At 39.6% G+C, this 21,934-nt stretch overlaps 1 protein-coding gene across 4 annotated transcripts in view; it reads left to right on the forward strand.

Moving 5' to 3' along the window:
• The window catches only part of mib2 (MIB E3 ubiquitin protein ligase 2), a 91,691-nt gene that overhangs the window by 57,805 nt on the left and 11,952 nt on the right, over nucleotides 1-21,934 (forward strand). For all 4 annotated transcript variants that reach the window (XM_057858872.1, XM_057858865.1, XM_057858855.1 and 1 more), the window contains 11 exons: nucleotides 1,073-1,180; nucleotides 1,296-1,400; nucleotides 1,559-1,721; nucleotides 2,207-2,340; nucleotides 6,122-6,270; nucleotides 6,864-7,020; nucleotides 7,361-7,515; nucleotides 15,759-15,885; nucleotides 15,960-16,232; nucleotides 20,591-20,769; nucleotides 20,846-21,039. In XM_057858872.1, the coding sequence (XP_057714855.1) occupies nucleotides 1,073-1,180; nucleotides 1,296-1,400; nucleotides 1,559-1,721; nucleotides 2,207-2,340; nucleotides 6,122-6,270; nucleotides 6,864-7,020; nucleotides 7,361-7,515; nucleotides 15,759-15,885; nucleotides 15,960-16,232; nucleotides 20,591-20,769; nucleotides 20,846-21,039 (1,744 nt within the window). The remainder of the gene's footprint in view (nucleotides 1-1,072; nucleotides 1,181-1,295; nucleotides 1,401-1,558; nucleotides 1,722-2,206; nucleotides 2,341-6,121; nucleotides 6,271-6,863; nucleotides 7,021-7,360; nucleotides 7,516-15,758; nucleotides 15,886-15,959; nucleotides 16,233-20,590; nucleotides 20,770-20,845; nucleotides 21,040-21,934) is intronic.

Consider the following 21,934-nt stretch of genomic DNA (forward strand, 5'->3'; position numbering starts at 1 on the left):
CGCATGCAGTGTACTTGGGCCTTTACTGATAGTAGCCTTTGTTACTGTGGTCCAAGCTCTCTGTAGGTCATTCACTAGGTCCCCCCGTGTGGTTCTGGGATTTTTGCTCACCGTTCTTGTTATCATTTTGACGCCACGGGGCGAGATCTTGCATGGAGCCCCAGATCGAGGGAGATTATCAGTGGTCTTGTATGTCTTCCATTTTCTAATAATTGCTCCCACAGTTGATTTCTTTACACCAACCGTTTTACCTATTGCAGATTCAGTCTTCCCAGCCTGGTGCAGGTCTACAATTTTGTCTCTGGTGTCCTTCGACAGCTCTTTGGTCTTGGCCATAGTGGAGTTTGGAGTGTGACTGACTGAGGTTGTGGAGAGGTGTCTTTTATACAGATAATGTGTTAAAACAGGTGCCATTAATACAGGTAACGAGTGGAGCCTCGTTAGACCTCGTTAGAAGTTAGACCTCTTTGACAGCCAGAAATCTTGCTTGTTTGTTGGTGACCAAATACTTATTTTCCACTCTAATTTGGAAATAAATTCTTTAAAAATCAAACAATGTGGTTTTCAGTTTTGTTTTCCACATTCTGTTTCTCATGGTTGAGGTTTACCCATGTTGACAATTACAGGCCTCTCTAATCTTTTCAAGTAGGAGAACTTGCACAATTGGTGGTTGACTAAATACTTATTTGCCCCACTGTATCTGTGAAATTTAATGCACTACTTAACTGCGAATAGCAGCGCTTGATTTACTTTTTTGCTATTCAAAGAGGAATGTAAACAAGTTGTGCTACATCCGTACAGATACTATGGCATAATTACTGCAGGCAGCATTATTCTGCTCAATATTGCACTGGCTTTGAAACTGGAGTAAAGGATAAGTCTCTGATGCCATTAAAAAATATATAATAAAATGATGGCTTACTATTATGCCCTTAGCTTAGATGGAATCTGGTGTTTGTCACAGTGAAAGAAAACAGTACAAGTGCTTGTGGTCCTCACTACTGAAGGGAACATTAAGGTCAAAGGCATGCAGAGGGAGACCCAGGGCCAAACAGCCTCTTTGTGTTTGCAGTACATTTGCCGGATCGGGACTGTTCATAGAATCACTGACCGGGGAGACGTCAGAGTCCAGTACAGCAACAACATCCGCTGGACTTTTCACCCGGGGGCCCTCACCAAGGTACAGATTAGCATTGCAGAAGATTAATACTATAATGCGAACAGTTTGTTGAATCTTTTGTTAGTTTTGAATCTAAAAAAAATCTTCAGTTTTTTTTTTTTTTTTTGTCCCCTAGGTGAACACGTTTGGGGTCGGTGAACTTGTGCGAGTATTAGAGGACATGGATAGTGTCAAGAGACTGCAGGCCGGCCATGGAGAATGGACCGACAGCATGGCTCCCGTACGCTCCTGCTCATGCTACACCAGCATTCATTAGCACTCTAGTCAAATGACCTGGAATGTCTTGATGTTCTCTAAAAGACTGTGAGAACACAGGGGCAAAATATACGATTAGTGAATAATGGCACTCATCGACATTACCTAATATGTTTCCACCAGGTGCTTGGCCAAGTCGGTAAAGTGCTGAAAGTTTATGCAGATGGTGACCTCCGTGTGGCATTTGGGGGCCAGACATGGACATTCAACCCAGCGTGTCTCTCGGCGCAGCCAGTTGAGGTGGATGCAAACCTCATGACGGCTGAGAACCCCAACGAATCTGGAAGTAAGGCCTTTAACAGGACCAAGGGGCTTATCTCAAACACTCCAGCCCATCTTCTCCCTTTTCGTTTATCCATTCATCCTTTCATGTTGCACTTATTTATGTATTCACAGGTTTTCAGTCTTTCACCTTTTAATCTGTGTGTTTGGGATTTATATCTTGAAATAGTGTTCCTCATTGCACGGTCATGATCCTGCATTTTTCTCATCATTGCCAGAGTTCTGTCCTGGTCAAGCTATTTGTTGTGCAAGCATTTGCAGTGTTGTATCTGTGTGTGACATCTTTGCTTGGCTGGGGCATTTTGACTCATTCCTGCAGTTTGTTATCAAACTCAATTTGACAATTCTAAAACATCCTTTTTTCTTTGTGATATCGTTTCAGGCCTCTGGTTTGCTTTTGGACACCATTGCGCAGCATATTGTCAATTGTGGCCTATGAATGAATTCTTCTCTCTTTTCCCATCCCTTCCTGTCTCTGTCACTGCTCAGGTACAGTCATTTCTGTGCTGGAGAAACTGCTGTCTCAGTCTGCGGAGCAGGACAATCCCAGTCGGCTCGTCATTGAGGCAGCACACGGCAGTGCCAATAAAGTCAGAGAGTTGTTGCAAAGGTATCCTGACAAGGTGAGTGAAGAACATTTACATTTTGTTGCATTACAAAATCTATTGTGCGTTGAATGAATATTTTTTTTCTGACTTAAACTGATGTACAATACAGTATGTTCATGAGGTACAGGATACAAGTTCTGGTTATTTCCAAAAACAACCAAATCGTTTATTTGACAAGGTGGTGGTGCACCTTTACACTTTAAAAAAAAAAAATCATTTGGGAAAGATGACCATTTTGACATTACTGGGAAAAAAAGTGATAACTAAAACAATACTTTGAAGAGAAAGAGCTATTCTAGTCAAGGAAAGAAGAAGGTTCAATATAATTCTGCCAGATTACTCTTCATTTTTCTAAAAACCCATAAGTCTGGTCACTCATACACTGCTGGCCAAAAGTATTGGCACCCCTGCAATTCTGTCAAATAATGCTCAATTTCTCCCAGAAAATGATTGCAGTTACAAATGCTTTGGTAGTAATATCTTCATTTGTTTTGCTTGCAATGAAAAAACACAAAAGAGAATGGGGGGAAAAAATAAATTATTATCATTTTACACAAAACTCCAAAATAGGCCGGACAAAGGTATTGGCACCCTTTGGAAAAATCATGTGATGCTTTTTAAAATTGTTTAATTAACAGCACCTGTTACTTACCTGTGCCACATAACAGGTGGTGGCAATAACTAAATCACACTTGCAGCCAGTTAAAATGGATTAAAGTTGACTCAACCTCTGTCCTGTGTCATTGTGTGTACCACATTGAGCATTGAGAAAAGAAAGAAGACCAAAGAACTGTCTGAGGACTTGAGAAGCAAAATTGTGAGGAAGCACGGCCAATTTCAAGGCTACAAGTCCATCTCCAAAGATCTGGATGTTCCTGTGTCTACCGTGCGCAGTGTCATCAATACATGTAAAGCCCATGGCACTGTGGCTAACCTCCCTAGATGTGGATGGAAAAGAAAAATTGATGAGAGATTTCAACGAAAGATTGTACGGATGGTGGATAAAGAACCTCGACTAACATCCAAACAAGTTCAAGCTGTCCTGCAGTCCGAGGGTACAACAGTGTCAACCCGTACTATCCGTCGGCGTCTGAATGAAAAGGGACTCTACCCAGGAAGACCTTACTTCTGACCCAGAGACATAAACCGCTAGGGTGGAGTTTGCCAAAACTTACCTGAGAAAGCCAAAAACTTTTTGGAAGAATGTTCTCTGGTCAGATGAGACAAAACAAGAGCTTTTGGCGAAAGGCACCGACAAAGAGTTCACAGAAAAAGAAAGAAAAACAACCAAGACTTTCAAAGAAAAGAACACGGTCCCACAGTCAAACATGGCAGGGGTTCCCTGATGTTTTGGGGTTTCTTTGCTGCCTCTGGCACTGGACTGCTTGACCGTGTGCATGGGATTATGAAGTCTGAAGACTACCAATAAATTTTGCAGCATAATGTAGAGCCCAGTGTGAGAAAGCTGGGTCTCCCTCAGAGGTCATGGGTCTTCCAGCAGGACAATGACCCATAACACTCTTCAAAAAGCACAAAAAAAAAGTTTTGAGAGAAAGCACTGGAGACTTCTGAAGGGGCCACAATGAGTCCAGACCTGAATTCCATAGAAAACCTGTGGAGAGATATGAAAATGGCAGTTTGGAGAAGGCACCCTTCAAATCTGAGACCTGGAGCAGTTGGCCAAAGAAGAATGGTCTAAAATTCCAGCAGAGCATTGTAAGAAACTCATTGATGGATACTGGAAGCGGGTCTTCGCAGTTATTTTGTGTAAAGGTTGTGCTACCAAGTATTAGGCTGAGGGTGCCAATACTTTTGTTCGGCCCATTTTGGAGTTTCGTGTAAAACGATAATGATTATTTTTTTAATACATTCTCTTTTGTGTTTTTTCATGGCAAGCAAAATAAATTAAGATATTACTACCAAAGCATTTGTAATTGCAATCATTTTCTGGGAGAAATTGAGCATTATCTGACAGAATTGCAGGGGTGCCGATACTTTTGGCCAGCAGTGTATCTCAAGGTACCACTTTAATTATATAAATAATGGAATTTCCCAATTTCAAAATATGTTGGACACATAAGTTACAAGCCAGTTATAATAATTTAACCATGAAACTGTTTTAGATCGGAGCCTCACTCTATATCTGGAGGATAGAGAATATTTCAGGTCTTTGTGACATTTAATCGCTCTGTATCAGAGTGGAACTAGTATCGGGACCTCCTGTGCCCAACAATGCCTTGACCTACATCTCTCTTATGATTTACATGCGACATCAATAACTCTCTAGGTGGTAACGAGCCCACAGGAAAAGACTGCTGCGTTCCTGTGATCCAAATTCATCAATTGTAATTCAAGTTACTATATTGCTAATGACTATAACTAAATTGATTATTAGAGCTATCGAAAATAATTATTAGAGAAACAAGGCAATTGAATAAAATGACATTCTTTGACTAATTTGCTGCCATTACGGCGATATGTTATATCTGCTTTTAAATGGGAGGGTTGGCAGTGATCATTCACTTGCAGTCATAGACAATCCAAGTAGCAGCAGCAAAAATCCCTTTTATCTTGAGAGCAGCGGTATAAACATACATACTAGAGAGAAAGTTTGGTGTCGAAATTTGACTACAAATTTGGTTTCGGGCCAGAAAGTTTTTTTTTTCCCCCACTGAAATAACATTACCGAAACCGGGAATTGTGTTGACGCAAGCAAATAAGTCGCTAGCGTGCTACCGGAAAGGAATAAGTGCGAGATGGCTCAAAATTAAAAGTTTTATTGTCACATACTAAAATGTACATTTTTGGCAGTGAAATGGTTCCATCTATCATCCACATTAAAAGAACACGCAAAAATCAAGATTAAAATATTATGGCGCACGACATTCACTTCCTACTTTTAGATCTTCTTTTTGCCCCCTTTAAGCAGCTGAAAACTACTAGGCTGTCTTTTCAAATTTAAATATTTTTATTTTTGCTGTAAATTTTGGTTGTGGGTAAGCTCTCTTTTCTAACAGTGACTCGACTGCAAGCAAAACTAAAAGGTGTGTTCAGTTGTTACTTGAGAAATGAGTCTCAATGTGATCACTTCATTGAACAGTCGGAAAGTTCAATAAAAGCGAAATAATACAACAGACCAAAATAGTGAAAATGATGTACGGAAGGGATGTCTGTTAATCAATAACTGATTGTTCTTAACATTTTGAACATGCTTTTTATTCTCGTGCAGTGTTTTTCAAACATTGTGCCGCAGCACAGAACTCTGCAGTGTCGCAGTACACAGCGCGCCGTGGCATAGTGTGCCGTGGAAAATTATCCACTTTCACCCAACTTTCAACTGCACACTACACCACGGCACAGCAATCATGTGTGCCGCGGCACAGTGGTTGGAAAACACTGCTCTTGGGGTTTAAGTTAAACATTTACTTTTGTGTTTAATCTAATTTTGTTTTACATTCTTGAAATGTCAGTACCAAATACATATGATCAAATTATTCTTATTATTAATTCATCCAGGGTAAAACACTTTACATATCATAGATACAATCATAAAATTGTCTGATTTTGTCCTGTAAAGATCTTGCCGTGTAAGATGATCATATATTTACTTGTATATCCGCTGGTGTGACAACTACGCTTTGCTCCACTAAACCATTTAGGATTAGGCTCCACACCACGTGTATAAGCAACGTGGTTGCCATTCATGCTGGGATTATTCTTATCCAGAGTAAATTCATCTCGGCCTGTGTTCAGTCCATCTCCAATGACTCTTCAATTGCACATATGCCCCTGGCAGGTGGACATCAAGAACCAGGGTAAGACTGCACTTCAAGTCGCTGCACACCAAGGCCACATGGAGGTGGTGAAGGCCCTGCTCCAGGCCAACAGTGGTATTGAAGTCAAGGATGAAGATGGTGATACGGCATTACACTACACCGCCTTTGGGTGAGGATACAGCTGCTTTTCATCTAAACAAGGTGTTGTCATTCCCTTTTAACCTATTTTTGGGAAATTAAAAAAAAAATACTTACCTAGCAATAATATTAAATTTCGGTACACAACTGCGGACTACATAACCTAAAATGGAATGTCCACATACAGTATGTGGATGACAGGTCTCAATTTCAGTTATTATTTTTTATCATTATTAATCGTTATTTTTTCTGAATATATAGGATTATAAAGTATTAATATGTTTAAAAAAATATGAATAAAAAAAAAAACAAGTCGACTCTGAATATGGCCCCTCAAACCACTATTACAGTTGATAAATGTTATTTTTTTTTGTTTTAGATTTTATGGTATTTAACTCATTGCCTGCCGTTGACAACAATAGACGTCAATTTCATTTAACCTAGGAGGGCTGGTTGTGAATGCACATCTTTCAGTGCGGTCACCTCTCCCAGTCATGTAGCACCACCAGTGGCAACGACTGAGTTAAAATGAGTGCCCTATGAAGATATAAATTTGAATATTTTTGGTATCCATCATTAGTATTATTTGAATTAATTGTTTGCGTGTATCCTTTATTTGCTCAGTAACCAGGCAGAGATTGCACGGCTGCTGTTGAACAAAGGAGCAAATGTTAACCTCCTGAACAACTCCATGTGCACGGCACTCCATATTGCTGTCAACAAGGGCTTCACAGATGTCGTGCGTGTGCTTACAGAACATTCGGCCGATGTCAATCTCCAGGTGAGAGGGTTGTCCATAATGCCATGATAATTCATAAAATTCCTAAATGAAATATTATTGTTGATGAATTGCTGACTTGACTGTCTCAATGCCATAGCCCACTGTGGCTCAGTCATAAATGTTATAAGGGTCTTTTTAAAGCACTTGCACCATTTCACCACCATTTATGGTATTTGACTTCAACCCTATTAAAGTAATTGAGTACAGCTGCCTCTCACTTACCAACAGCATTTTCTTCTGCTTGACTATTTTGGTCACTCGAGTGAAATGTGTCATTGCAGTTTTATGTTTGTTATTTTTTCTGCCCGCCCCCCCCCCCCACCCCACCCCCTTCCTTTAGGATTCCTATGGGGATACACCCCTGCACGATGCCATTGCTAAAGATTTCCATAATATCATCGAGATCCTGGTTGTGGTGCCCAACATTGACTTCACTCAGCAGAACCATAGAGGGTTCAACCTTTTGCACCATGCTGCTCTCAAAGGAAACAAACTGTGAGTAAAGTTCATTCTGCCATAGTGAATATTCTTTTTTGTGCTTTTTCTGCAGTCTTTTTTTTCATATAGCATATATTTCGTATTATTCAAATTTTAAATACAGTGGTACCAATTAGACATGTGCCGGTTACCGGTTTCACGGTTTACCGTGGTGTGAAAACGTCGCGGTTTCAAAACCACTAAAATTTTCCGTCATACCTTAGTACGGTATTCGCTATTTTTCATGTGCCAAAATGCAGCCGAAGTGGCTTGGTGCGGCAGCGCTCACCCTTCCCGTTTGTTGCCGTGAGTGTCAGTAACGCTATTCTGCTAAACAGCCAGCAAACCCAAAAACCAACCCTCGAAACACAAGGCGTACTTTTCTTCAATTTATTGAGCTCTCAAATCGTGGTGAAATATACAAATGAATACATTTAAAACGTTATACAATTGTATTTTTCCACATGTGAGTAGGTTCAACAGGATAGCAGTAGCACCATGAAAAAGGTCGCCAAAAACAAAACATACATTTTCCTTTCAAATTCAATATACAAACTAACTAAAACTTAAAGACGAATGTTAGCCTAGGCTAAGCTGGGAGAGCAGCTTGGTCGACGTTTTATGTCTCACAGCCGCTGAGTGAGAAACAAGCTTGAATGAAGGGAGGAGAAAAAAAAAGGATCGCGTCAAAGATTGCTAATTGCGAAAAGGGGTCTCACTCCTCACTTTTTGTTTTAGATGAAACCTTGAAACCTCAACAATATTTACATTTTAACTAACTTATAAAACTAACTTATACATTTTTAACTAACTTATTAACTTATGAATTCTTTGTTCTTTTTAACACAAAGGCATGACATCATGTAGAAGAGAGTTGACACAGTGGCTGAAAATGGCGAAACTTCAGCTTCTCCCCCTCAAAAAAAGTCATACAGTATATATTTTTAATTTTATTTGGAAGTGTTCTTACTTTTTTATAGCAATTATTTTGTTCTTGCTCTATTATTGAGCAACTTGAGCTCTGGCTGTGGGTATAGTCTAGGATCTATTTATTTTAATTTTATATAAAATATTTATTTTTTGTTAATTTATTTATTTTCACATTAATTTATTTTCACATCATATTCATGTTCCAATTTGCAAATATGTTCTGGAAAAAAAAACCGTTCTATGGAAAAAAGTTTTTTTTTTTTTTTTTTTTTTTTTAAACCCATACATCTCAAAATTTTGGAGCTATAATTGCAATACCGTGATACCGTGAAACCGCGGTATTATTGCTCACGGTTATCGTACCGTCAAAATCTCATACCGGCACATGCCTAGTACCAATACATACCAAGTTATCTGTTCCAGGACCTTGTTTGTAAGTCGAAATGATTGTATGTCGAGCAGGATTTTCCCATAAGAATACATTGTAATGTTATTCATTTGTTCCACAGACCGAAAACCTACACTAAATCCTTAATAAATACTGCTGTTACTATTGCAAATAGCAATTACAAAAAGCAAAACAAATAAATTATGAATAAAAATCGAAATAATAATATAATAATAATACCTGTATTAATGTAAAAAAATCAGGTTCTAATGTGGCGGATGTATCTTGGGTTGTGTACCTGAACGCACCGTGTGGCTGACGACAGAGTGAGAGAGAGTGTAGTTCAGATATTACTTTCTTTTTTAATGTCCTGTTGTTTCCGGCATCCACTCCCACAGACAGTTGGCATGTTGTGCGTCCGTCTTGTGGGAAAACAATGAAATTGCGACATTGTCATAAATCGTCGTAATTTGAGCATTTCGTCGGATGTAAAAACAAAAGGCGAGTCAAATTTTAGGTCAGATTTTGAAAAGATCTGGTATCGAAGCGATCGTATGTCGAGGTACCACTGTATGTCAGTTTTCGAAGATAAAAAGGAAGACTCAAACTTTCATTTCCCGCATTAGAGACGTATTCAGCTGAGGCAATTTATGACGTGTGTTTGAACTAGGTACGGGACGATAACAAATTTTGAAAGTGCAATAACATTGAGCAAAAATGGCAAAAATGGCAAAAATGGCGAGTCAAATTTTAGGTCAGATGTCGAAAAGATCTGGTATCGAAGCGATCGTATGTCGAGGTACCACTGTATGTCAGTTTTCGAACATATAAAAGAAAAACTCAAACTTTCATTTCCCGCGTTTTCAGCTGAGGCAATTTATAACGTGTGTTTGAACTAGGTACAGGACGATATCAAATTTTGACAGTGCGATAACATTGAGCAAAAATATGGCGGACCATGGCATTGCAATTGCTGCGTTAAAATGTATTATTTTTATATATTTAGGCAAATTAATGGTAAACCAATTTTGGGTGTTGAAAAAAAGGTTTCATTTATAGTAAAAATATGCTGAATGAACATACCGATATGGCAAAATTGAACGGTTTACAAACTGTGATTTTTAAAAACAATGGTAAACCTTTAAACCGGTAACCAGCACATGCCTAGTTTGAACAGTTCAACAGGCGCCAATTTCCCAATGGAAGCTTTTATTAACAGCTCAAAGTAAAGCTGAGCAATTTAGAGTTATGTCCTGTAATCAGTGTGTCCTGTCATAGAAGAACTCAACAATGTACGCGTTGTTAATGAATGAATTAATGCTCAAACCTGTGGTTTACTCTTCAAGGTGAGAAATACACAGCTGTCATAATATGAGGACCTCAAAGTGTTAGTTAAATCTAAATCATTTTTTTCACCTTCAGGGAAATGTTTCAATATAGTACTACAAGTCTTCAGACCTAAATGACTTTACTTGGCTATTTTTCACCATCCTCCAATATTGCCTAACAGTGATGAGGTTGGTGCTCTTGCGCTCCGGACTTTTATGACCTCATTTGAACCCCCCTTCCAAATTATAGCAAAACCACACAGTGGAAAATTGTTCCAAAGAGCTGTCATGAAGACAAAAACAAGACTGAAAAACACCAGCATTCACATATACTGTATTTCCTTCCTTAAGCGATGCTACTTTATGTGAGGTTTCCACCTGACACTTTAAAAGCGTGCCTGTATTTTATTTGATGGCTAATACCTGGGAAAACTATACCATGATGCTAGGATACTGTTATTATCATTTGCTAGGGTCTTTTAGTCATTTGCCTGATGCAGTTCCTGTAGGTCAGTCTCTCGATTGTTAAAACGGTCAAAAACCAGTCTTTCCACAAGTAGAATTTATGCTGGTTTAGTGTGGCTCTGCAGTGATAAAATGAGGACCTTCAATGAATTAGTGTTTGTTTTACTATGGTTTTTACTGTGCTTATTTTCAGTAAATATGAGTGGTATGGTTGCTTGTAAGGTCCTGAGAAAGAAGGAAAAGGGCAAATAAGTCTTTTTTTCTCCCCCCCCCCAAACAACCTAACCCTTATGAAAACTCAGCTTATCTGAATCCCAGAGCAGGATAAACTGCACAGGCTTTAAATGAACTAGAAAGTCATCTGAGATGCCCGAGGCCATTGCTATGACAGTTTAGCAAATAGTAACCCAACAATGTCGTTGCATATTCATGAACACATAACAAAAATGACAGAGGGGACTCCACTGACCACTGGCAGTATTGGCAAGGGTGTTGCCTATCTGTTTAAAACTGAATGCTTCTTCTTGAGTTCTGATTAATTCCTCATTCGCTGCCATTGACAGGGATAAACCATTAAATCCGTTTGAACAGGGATAGCTGACATGGAATGATCACGTTTCATTGTTATTAATGGGGTTAGAAGTCCAATCCATTTGGGCTGGGAGGGTTGGCAGGAATCGAATGATCACTGTGAATGGCAGCCAATAACATAAAAGCCATTCCAACAACAGAAGCTGATCACAGTGAATGGTAGCCAATAACATGAAAGCCATTCCAACAACAGAAGAAGAGTGTGTGATTTGTTTTCTATTTTTCAGTGGTTTAAGTGGTATTATGCCAAAGTTACAGTAAGGTTAATGTAAAAACAGTACATGTTTACAGCAGCTCTGGTTTGTCTATCACCATCAGTTGCAGCCAATGAGTTAAGGAGATACGAGTACTTATGCTAATACAGATTTGCCCTAACTTACCTTTAATTGCATGTTGAAACAATCACAACTGTATGGTTACCCTTTAATTAAGAGAACATTTGTAACACTTAAGACTCCTAACACCGGTGATATGTTGCACTACAAAGTCCGTTTTCAAGCTATAACTGCTCCAGCAATTGTAGGAAATAACAATGTCCCATCATTCTGGAGCTATTTTTAGAAAGGACTGCTGGCTACTGGTAGTCCATGTGACCCATGGTCCAGGGTGAACAGTGGTATACATGGACCAATATCACAAATGTCAACTGATACACAGATGTATAGAGACAATATTGCATTGGAGGCACGAATGACTTCCAGCACACATTTGCTTGCCGTCCTTCTCCCATCACAATTCAAAACGTCAAATGGTTTGCGATTTCATACTACATAAGCATGTTAGCTTTATGTCAGGTTCTTTACTTCAAATTACACTGAGAGTTGTTTATGCACTAGTTAAAATGCAATAACTGGTGCCTTCATGCATATAAAAAAAAGCGGCTCATGTTCTTAAGTGGTATACTTGTGGAAACATTTACATTGTAATGGGAACATTATCTCAGCCAGTCTTTTTAAAGAGAAAACATGGCTCCCAAGAATCTCGTTAAGCTTTTCTAGTCCTCAGAATGGACCAAAAGGATTTAATTTTACAGCCCAGTACTAGTAGGTCTTCCCCCCCAGGAAGACGTACTGTAAATGTTTTGCGCCCTCCAAACTCTGTCGCCACTGTAAATAGTGTCATTTATCTATAAAATTATTATAAGTACACCACTGCCTAACATTGTGTCCTTTTTTTAAGAAAAAAGTAACATGGATGAACTTACAATAACGTATAATTTTTTAAACTTTGTTTTGTTTGTAACAGAAAAGACTTCAAGTGCATCAATTTGCCTGAATAAAAAAAAAAAGTCCCATCCAAACTGTAAAAATACACTAAAGGTACATTTTTGACCATTTGATACTGAAAAATAAAACTTAATAATATCAATAAAGCATAATAAATTCAAATTGATTAGCAACATTAACTCATGAGGACAATATGCCAATAATTTGACCGAATAAACAAAAATGAATAGAACAAAAACGACAGTGTCATCGAACAGAAGGACCGTTTTTTTTTTTGCTGCTCTTGCAGTATCAGCTACTTTGCAATGGTGTGGGGTTATTTAGCACTGAGAGTGCTAAAGAGTGCTCGCTGGTTTACTGATATAACACTGATAAAGCGGGACGATTGTTGGCAATATTCGGCACGTTTTTGCTAAACTTGAGAACGATAAACCGATACGACCGGATATCCAGTTTTACAGGTGAGAGATACAGCTCTATCGATAGTAGTTACCATTCGACAGTAATTAGCCATTAAATATTCAATGAACCGATAGTAGAGATAGAATTCGGCTATCGCGAGCATAAAGAATCGGCTTCTAATGCCTAGTTCAATGCATTGTTTAATATGATAATAATTTAGCTTTTACCTCACATGCTGCGCTTGTGTCATTCACTACACAGCGCACTTAGATTGTGACCGCCGTCGGGGTTGCCTCAACTTCCCATTCATTTCGGCAGAACCGCTAGTAGTTGCCGTCATTACCCAATCGTCACGGGCGTGTCATAACACCCCGAGAGCTAACAAAACCACTGTAAGGCACGCTCCGTAGCGTTTTCTTCACAGCCCAAAATGAAACTAGTAGTGGCAACGAAGCAACATGCTAAAACAATGGACAGTTTGCGCACCACACCAGCGACGTGCAGCGATTGATTTTCAACGCACCCCGGAAAACAAAAGTCAGACCTTGAAGTGACGAAGGCAGCCAGATCTGTTCGCATGGGACAGAGCTAGTGTGAAGTGTGAAGCGGTACAGAGATCGTGAGTTTTTAACCCTGAAAAATAACCCACTACAATGGTGGAAAGGGCGGCATATTGTTTCCATGAAACGCAGTCTACTTAAACTGATCCACATGTTCATGTTTATCTTCCTCAAGAAAAATCTGCCCTTCAAAAAAGATATAGACAGTAATGAGGAATAAAAAAATGTGGAAGCACAGGCATAAGTGAATGACTTTGCTGTGTATAAGGTTAAAGTAATGATTATAGACCTCTCTGTCTAAAATGCCATGTTTTTATTCCCCCAGTTATACCAGTGGTAAAGCATACTTTATGTATCGTTTTTTTTAATCGAATCGTAACCTGCGTATGTAGATACATTTCGAATCGGCTTCATGCCAGAGATTCCCAACCCTAGTTTTCGCTGGAAAACAATCAAGCTGCTTATCAACTAGATTGGGGTCTAATGTCTAGTGACGTCTTAATTAATTTGGCTTCCCGTTGTCTGCTACAAACTTTTTGAACACAGTAAACAGAGTGGTCTTTCCTCGTCTTCCACTGTATTAAAATTCAAAGCCAAATGGCCCAAAAACAACGAATTCCTGGCGGCCGGGGGAGAACCGGAGGTCAGGGCGGTCGGTTGACGCTCCTAAGCCGAACATGGAGCTTCTCCGGCGGACACGTGTGAACTGGAGAAAACAGTGGGTTGCTGCGTGAGCCTGACCCGAAAACGGCACACAGCTTTTCATATGTCTTTGCCGTGGACTCTTGTTCGGTTCAAAACTACTGCGCACACTCTGAAAATGAGAACGCCACTGCCACCGACTGAGTAGATGTGCAAGTACACTTTATTCTAGTACGGCAAAAAAGTATGTTCCCCGAGGTCACATGCGCCGACCCCGGCATCCCCCACTATTTGAGAAGTACTGCTTTAGTGTGTGTTTTTGTCAATAGTTAACAGTTGATCAGAATCAGACCACCTTTCATCTGGTGTTCATCAAGGGTCAATCTTTAGCCTCCATCATTTTTGCATGCTCCTGTTCAAAGACGACATCAGCAAATTTGACACTTGCATTTCAATGACCTCCACATTTATTTTCTTTCAAACCTGATAGTATCGATTGGATTAGTGTAATTTTTAACTACAATAAAGGTCACACTTGGATCACTTATAATGAGTGAAAATTGAAGGTTTCCAGTCATTACAAACACTTTCTTAAAAATATATTAGGACTTGCGTGTTCATGCTTAACAACCTCTGTCGGAACAAATTATTTAATGTGCGCAGATTGATGCTTCCTTTATGTAGTGTCGTGATTATGGTAAATATGGTTAGAAGCCAAGTTTTAAAAGAAGATTTATCGTCAATTTGCAAGTTATATATATATATATATATATATATATATATATATATATATATATATATACAGTGGGGAGAACAAGTATTTGATACACTGCCAATGGGTTTTCCCATTGACTGTGTATCAAATACTTGTTCTCCCCACTGTGTGTATATATATATGCCATTATAATAGCAGTATACTGTACACATGTATAAAAATCATATTTTTAAGCAAGTATTCTCTAAAATGTTCAGTTACAAAAATGTACTATTTATATATTAATGAGAATTAATAGATAAATTAATAGGTTTAAAAGCAACAAACCAAAATGAAGTCCATGTCTGCCATGTTATTTTTTCTACCACAACAAAAGCACATGAAAAGTACTTTCTTGTAATTGCCAATGTGGTAACGCTCATCTTTCCCACAGTGTGTTGAGGTACAATGACCAAATGTACCAGAAAGAGTAGTAGAAGGGGAAGCCGTACTGCCTTCCATCCCACAAAACTTCCATTTAAACATTAATCGTTGGTGATATTTTCTGTAATTTTCCCCGTTTTTCTACCATCAAGTCTTTCAACAATTTTAAGATCTTTTAACATCTCCAGCAACGTGTTTTTCTCGGATGGAGACCGATTTAGTCTTGCGCAAGTTGCGCCTACAGTGTCTTCCGTTCGCTCTGCTTCTACTAGCTTCTGGGAATAGAAGAAACTCATATAGTGATATCACAGGTAAGGACCGTTTGTTCCAAAATTTTGGAATAAAGTTATCATGTGCGCCAATTGGATTATCAGTCGACATAAGCCACCCCTCCTGTTTGGAATAGTATCCTGATCGGAATAGGTTGGCTCGTGTTAGAATATTCCGAATGGGGTGTGTACATAAAGCTTTTTTATTCTGGTCAGGTTTTTAATCCAAATAAAGTGTAACCAGTGTTGCACAGGCAATTGCCAGACAGTCACACTCAGTCAAGGATTGATTTTACCTGAAGCTTGTTACATCTCGTGACAGGGCCACCGAGAAAATTCTGGGCCGAGCACGACAGCTGGTGGACGTTAAAAAGGAGGACGGCTTCTCCGCCTTGCATCTGGCCTCTCTCAATAATCACCGTGATGTCACTGAGATCCTCATTAAGGAGGTGAAACATTGTTTTACAACCTTTCAGTTTAAGTTGTGTTGTTGCAACCTCATGAGGCTTTTGATCCCCCACAGGGACGGTGTGACATCAACATTCGCAACAACCGCAACCAAACGCCGCTGCAGCTGGCGGTGACGCAGGGCCACACTGATCTGATCCAGCTTCTGGTGGTGGAAGGCGCTGATGTAAACATGGAGGATGAGGATGGTGACACCGCCATGCACGTGGCCCTGTTGCGACCACAGCTTGCCAACGTGATGCTGAGCCCTCCTGTGGGAAGTAGCAGCAGCAGCACAAGCACAGACGACACCAGTGAGGGCTGTGCCTCCACGTCGCTCTATTCCAGGGTAAGTGATGGGGACGCAGAGTGAAAAGGTGCCTAGTGGTGTATGGATGCTCTGTGAAATGAGCAATATGGCGACAGCAATACAGTATGTATCCTGCATGTAAACAGCAGTTCTTATTGATTTTGGTTGTTAAAAGATGAAGATTTCATGGTAGATCTAATGGAATGCAAACTGTGGAGTTTTGGAGCCCTGCATATTTGAGTTTTTTGAGTTGGGCAAGAATTTTTTGAAGCCTTCCTCAAAAAAAAAAAAATTCAATGCATCGTCAATGGGTGTTATTAGCTAGGTAATCAAGGTCTAAAATGTACCTTAAAAGGGAGGTATAGCCTATTTTTCAGGCACTTGGTACATTTCTACAGCACATTAAAGTAACATTTTTACCTTGGATGACAGTAGGCTGTCAAGGGTGACTAAATGCACATTGAATGTCTACATTGGTTATAGTGTTGTCTTGCTATAATTAAAAAAATATATATATATAAATTACAACTATTGATACAAATGTAGATTTATATGTTTTTTCCATAAGGTGGAAAAGATGCAAATAGACTTAACAAAAACCAGTCATGGAATGTTGAGACTTTGGCTTGTTGTCTCAGTCTAGCAAAACAAATTGAAGAAAGGGGTGAGGCAGGTGCTTGTAGTTCAGAAGAAAGGGATAGGAATTGTGTTTATCGTACAAACAGAGCAAGATAAGGAATGTTCTGTTCTAACAAAAGTGCTGAGACGTTTCCAAGCTACAATGTTTTCAGTGGACAAATGACTGTCTTCAAGCTCACATTTCAGCTTTAATTTTAAAGCGAACATGGTTTAGCTACAGAAACTGCTGATGGGTGATAGGCCTGAAAATGGAATGTGCTAACATCTATATTTAAAACCAAGATGGAGCGCTGATTATTGCCTGTGGTTGAGTACAGACAGAGAAACATCACATTGTGTCTCCCTGGGGGATATCTTTATTCGCGTTGTGGAAAGCCCACTCAATCTATCTGTGACATCTAAAAGAAGTCTTGTGCTCTTTTCTGTCCTCAGAGGCAATTAGACACTTGTGAGTCCTGTACGATGTGAAGATTTTACATTGAGCGATTTTTAGTTGTTTCATTTTTTGCTTGTCCACGATTGGCATGATGAATTTTATTGTTTCTAGGGCTGCAGCTAACGAATATTTTAGTAATCAAGTATTCTATTGAAAATTCCATCGATTAATCGGATAAGACATTTTTTTAGGTAAAGAGCAATTATAAATATACATGAAAAAAACAAGCTATTTCACCTAATATTGAACCATTTTTAGACCATCATTGTCTTTATTTTAGATGTGCATTGCTGAAACAGCCAACAACTGCATCTCAGATGTGACTAGAAAAAAAAATCACTGCTTTAACTAAAAAAACTTATAGATCTAATAAGAAAAAAAACCCCTCTTATTTCTTACCTAAAAATGTCATTACGCTTGATATACTAACCTAAAACTTAGGTATTTTTCCCGCGTGTTTCAATTGAATATCCATTTGTGTCAAGCAATTTTTAAGTTACGTTTAAGTCTAAATTGTAAGTCCTGATAGGATTTTGAGTTTTTAACAGTGTTCAAAATAAATATATGATACCTGCTGTATTGGAGCACATTAGGCAGCAGTGCTACATGGTGTTTCATCCATCACTAGCCAGGTTTACATGCTGACTTTTATTCATACCGATTCAAATCATTCCGAATGGAAATTGCACATCAGCTGTTTACATGTCACTTCATCTATTCCGATCCAGCGTTTACATGTGACTGCCTTTATTCCGAAAGGACGTTTGACAACTGCCGTCTGACATGCGCAGATTAATCAAAACAAAGCGTCACGTTGCAAAACATGGAGATCGATCGTCAGATCAGCTGCTGTTTTAACTTTTCGAGTGAAAACAAAACTTCAGAATGATACGCCGTTCATTTAAAAAGTTGTGTGGGTGCGCTGTGCGTGTGCTTGGAAGCCATGTTGCAAGTGACGTTACTTACGTCACCGAGTGACGTCACCACGTCAGTACGGAGCATTCGCAGAAAGAACGCAACCAGACACCATTCCGCTTCCCTGTTTACATGATATAATTTTACTTCTAATCGGTTTGGGAAAAGGAATATTCCACCCTGTGAATCGGAATGAAATTCCATTCGGTTTGGGCCTGTTCATTCCGAATGAGGTGTTTATATGGAACACATTTATTCGGTTTGAACAAATATTCCGATTGTGATTGGAATATTTGGCTCCATGTAAACGTGGCAAATGACTACTGAGCTAAAATTGACAGTTAGCGTTATTATGTTTTTATTTTGCATCCTCTTCACTCAACAGCGCTGTGTTTTTACAGATTAAATAAAGCCTGTATGAAAGACATGTTAGCCACACATCGACAGTAGTCATACTTAATAGAAACCTAGCCCTCCGGAGGGCTAATGTTACGTTAGCAAGGTACAGTAACGTTAATCCTATTTATTAGCGCTACGTTAACTTAATTTTACCTTGTCCCGAGTATTGCTCCTCTTGGAGTAAACGTGATGCCTTAAGTGGAGCAGGGACTGGGGGGTCGCGCAGTGGTGCCCGGCCTGGGTTTCGGGGGCGGTCATTGGTCGCGGGGTCCAGCCTGGGGTGCGGAAGCATCTGTGGGGCTGCGGGTAGCCGGGGCCCGGCAGGGGTAGTGTTATGCAAGCATTGTCTTACAGTGAATACGTGAAACAGTGTTCACTTTGGTTTCCAGCTTGAAATGCTCCTACACTTTTGACATTTTCTGCTTTTTCTTGGTGCCTTTCTCTTTGCTTTTGTCTGCTTCTTCGTCGTTACCGCTATATCAACGCGTGGTTGAAACCAAATATATCTGCCGCCTCTCCCTTCTTCTTCTATGCACGTGACGTCAGTGCATTGTGCCTGATTAAAAGTAGTCCGGGCAAAACTTCATGCTTAGAGCTGGCAAAATTAAACGATTCCTCGAAGCGGAGAAAATTCCTCGATCAATTTTTTAAAATTGAGTTACTCGAATTATTCGAGTAATCGTTTCAGCTGTAATCATTTCTATTATCTGCTGTAACAAAATCTCTAAAACCACTGCATACTTTCAAGTGCTCAGGAATGTTAACCTGTTATGTTGTCTACGTAATTGTGTGAATGTGAGCCTGAATGATGTTTCTCTACACACTCTGTGCCCTGCAATTGGCTGAGAACCTGTCAAAGTTCTACCCTACTTGAAGCTAGCCGGCATAGACCCAGTTACCAAATGTACGCCCTTAATGAGGCCGCTATAGAAAATGAACGGATGGATGCTTTGACAGCAGAGCTTATAAGAGAACCTCAGTACTTGCTCTGTGAGGCACATTATAAACTTTATACACTTCCGCATGAGTTAGTGTAGATGTCATTCCAACAATGAAGAATGTCCTTTCTAGTCCCAGGGATTGCAAACATTGCAGCACTGATCAACATCCTGACAAAAGTGCACACCCATACGGGTGTGAGGGGGGGGGGGGGGGGGGGGGGGGGAATCAGTGAATGTAATTCCAAAAACAATGCAAGATACCTAGTTTGAACTTGTCAAAGCTAACTACACAATTTAAATATAAAAAACACAACCCTTGATTTTGTATTCCCAAATACCGTAAAATACATTCTTCCCAAAGGCAGAGTTCCTATTGGTAAAACTTTTCTATGGGACACCTATTCAAAATCCACTCATCTCAGATAAATGATCTCACATACTACTGTATGTAAACACCTGATTCTAACAAAAAGTTCAGCAAATGAAAATAACACCCAACTGGAGAAAATGAAGGAATAATCGTGTTCTGTTGAATCTTTCAATTAATGAAGGCGTATGAGTCCTTACAAGTCAAGTCTTTCCTTAGATCAGCAAAGTAATTAAGTTATTCAAATATCTCTAAAACTTCGGGATCATCTGTAAAAAAGTCTCACAGGAAGTTTTTTTCATAAATGTAGTTTGAAATTACCAATATATCTGAAATTGAAGCGCAGTAACTTGATACAAAATATGATGGCCATTGTAAATCCTGTTAAAAATTGCAGAACATGTTTTTGTAATCGGAATACATATTTTAAATACATAATTTAGAATTACTGTCCATCTCTACAGACACACACACACATAATACTTAGAACTTGAATATTAGATTTTCACGTTAGGCTGCGCGCTTAGCTCATAGTCTGGGATAGATGATCATTTTTCAGCTCTTCCATGGACATTAAACATGATCATTCACTGCTAGTCGCTCCTATTTTTGTATTTTCATCCAGCATTTTCTCACAAGGTCGTCTTGTCTGTTCTTTTTCTTTCACACACCCGCTTGCCTTCATCACGTGTCCTCCCAGCTCAATGCTTCGGGCCTTCTCGGGAATACTGAGCTCAGTGTTGGAGCGGCGATCGCTTGCTTCCTCGCGCAGGAGGGGGCTGACATTAGCTATGCCAACCACAAGGGGAAGAGCCCCCTGGACCTAGTGGCAGACAGCACCATGCTGCAGCTCATCAAAAGCTTCTCGGAGAAGCACAGGTGCGTGTCTGGAAAAATCCGGCGCCATCGTTAAAAGCTGCTGGCTTCACAAGGTTTGTGCATTGTTGTCTCCTAGATTGCAACGCCTTCAGGCCATAACATGCGGCCAAGGTCCGAGTGCAGCTAACCTTCGACGTGTTCACACTACACCCAACACCATGACCAATCTGGTTCTTCCTACGCCACCGGGGCCCAGTGAATGCCTCATCTGCTCTGAGCTGGCGCTGCTAGTTCTTTTTAGCCCCTGCCAGCATAGTGTGGCATGTGAAGGTAATTTTTTGCTGTTGGAAATTCATGCTGTCGTCGATTTTTAACCAGTAGTTGGCCTCTAAACCCTCTGTAATGTTTTGCACAGCTTGATCATTAAAACTGTATCTATAGATACAGTGAGGAGCAGAAGTATTTGTACCCTTTGTGATTTTGCAAGTTCACCCACTTGGTAAGTAGGTAGCGGTCTGAAATTTCAATCATAGATGGATCTTATAAAAACAATCTAAAAAAAAAATCCAGAAACGACATTGTATGTTTATTTAAATAGTTTATTTGTAATTTACTGGTTTTCATAAGTATTTGTACCCCTGAGAAACAGCAATAATTATGACACTCAAAGAGGTGTCAGTCCACCTTTACCCCATGAGTAACCACCCACCCGTTTGAGCTCAATATAGACCCTACCCACCGACGTCACAAAACCACGTGCTCGCTGTATGGTTCCGCCCACTTGTCCGTCATTTTGTCTCTGTATTAGCATTGGTTTCAATTGATCGAGGAATTTAAAATGCATTTCATGGAAGACACGGTGCTTTCTGATGCCGTAAACTCACTGGATGTGTTGCATAAAAGGCGTTATGTGGAAAAGCTTCGTTCTATACAGTCGCCAGATCCATATTTGATGCCCAAATCGATGTTTTTCGACCCACTGTCTTCGCCCTGTCTGCCTGACATCTGCTACGCTGATATTTACAATTATCTTGTCCACACAAAATCAGCCTATTCTCACGAAAATTTGAAAAACTTCAAGAGCTTGGAGGCTTATAAATACTTCGTTGCTGGTTGAGTGAAACAGGTCCTCGTCCACGAAAATTCGGCAGGAATCTATCTTGTGCTTGGAAAGGTGAGTTACGAAATTTTCAATTCAAAATCTTTTGTTATTGCTAACATCCAC

The sequence above is a fragment of the Corythoichthys intestinalis genome, chromosome 2 (genome assembly GCF_030265065.1).
Source record: "Corythoichthys intestinalis isolate RoL2023-P3 chromosome 2, ASM3026506v1, whole genome shotgun sequence".
NCBI classification, from domain to species: Eukaryota; Metazoa; Chordata; class Actinopteri; order Syngnathiformes; family Syngnathidae; genus Corythoichthys; species Corythoichthys intestinalis.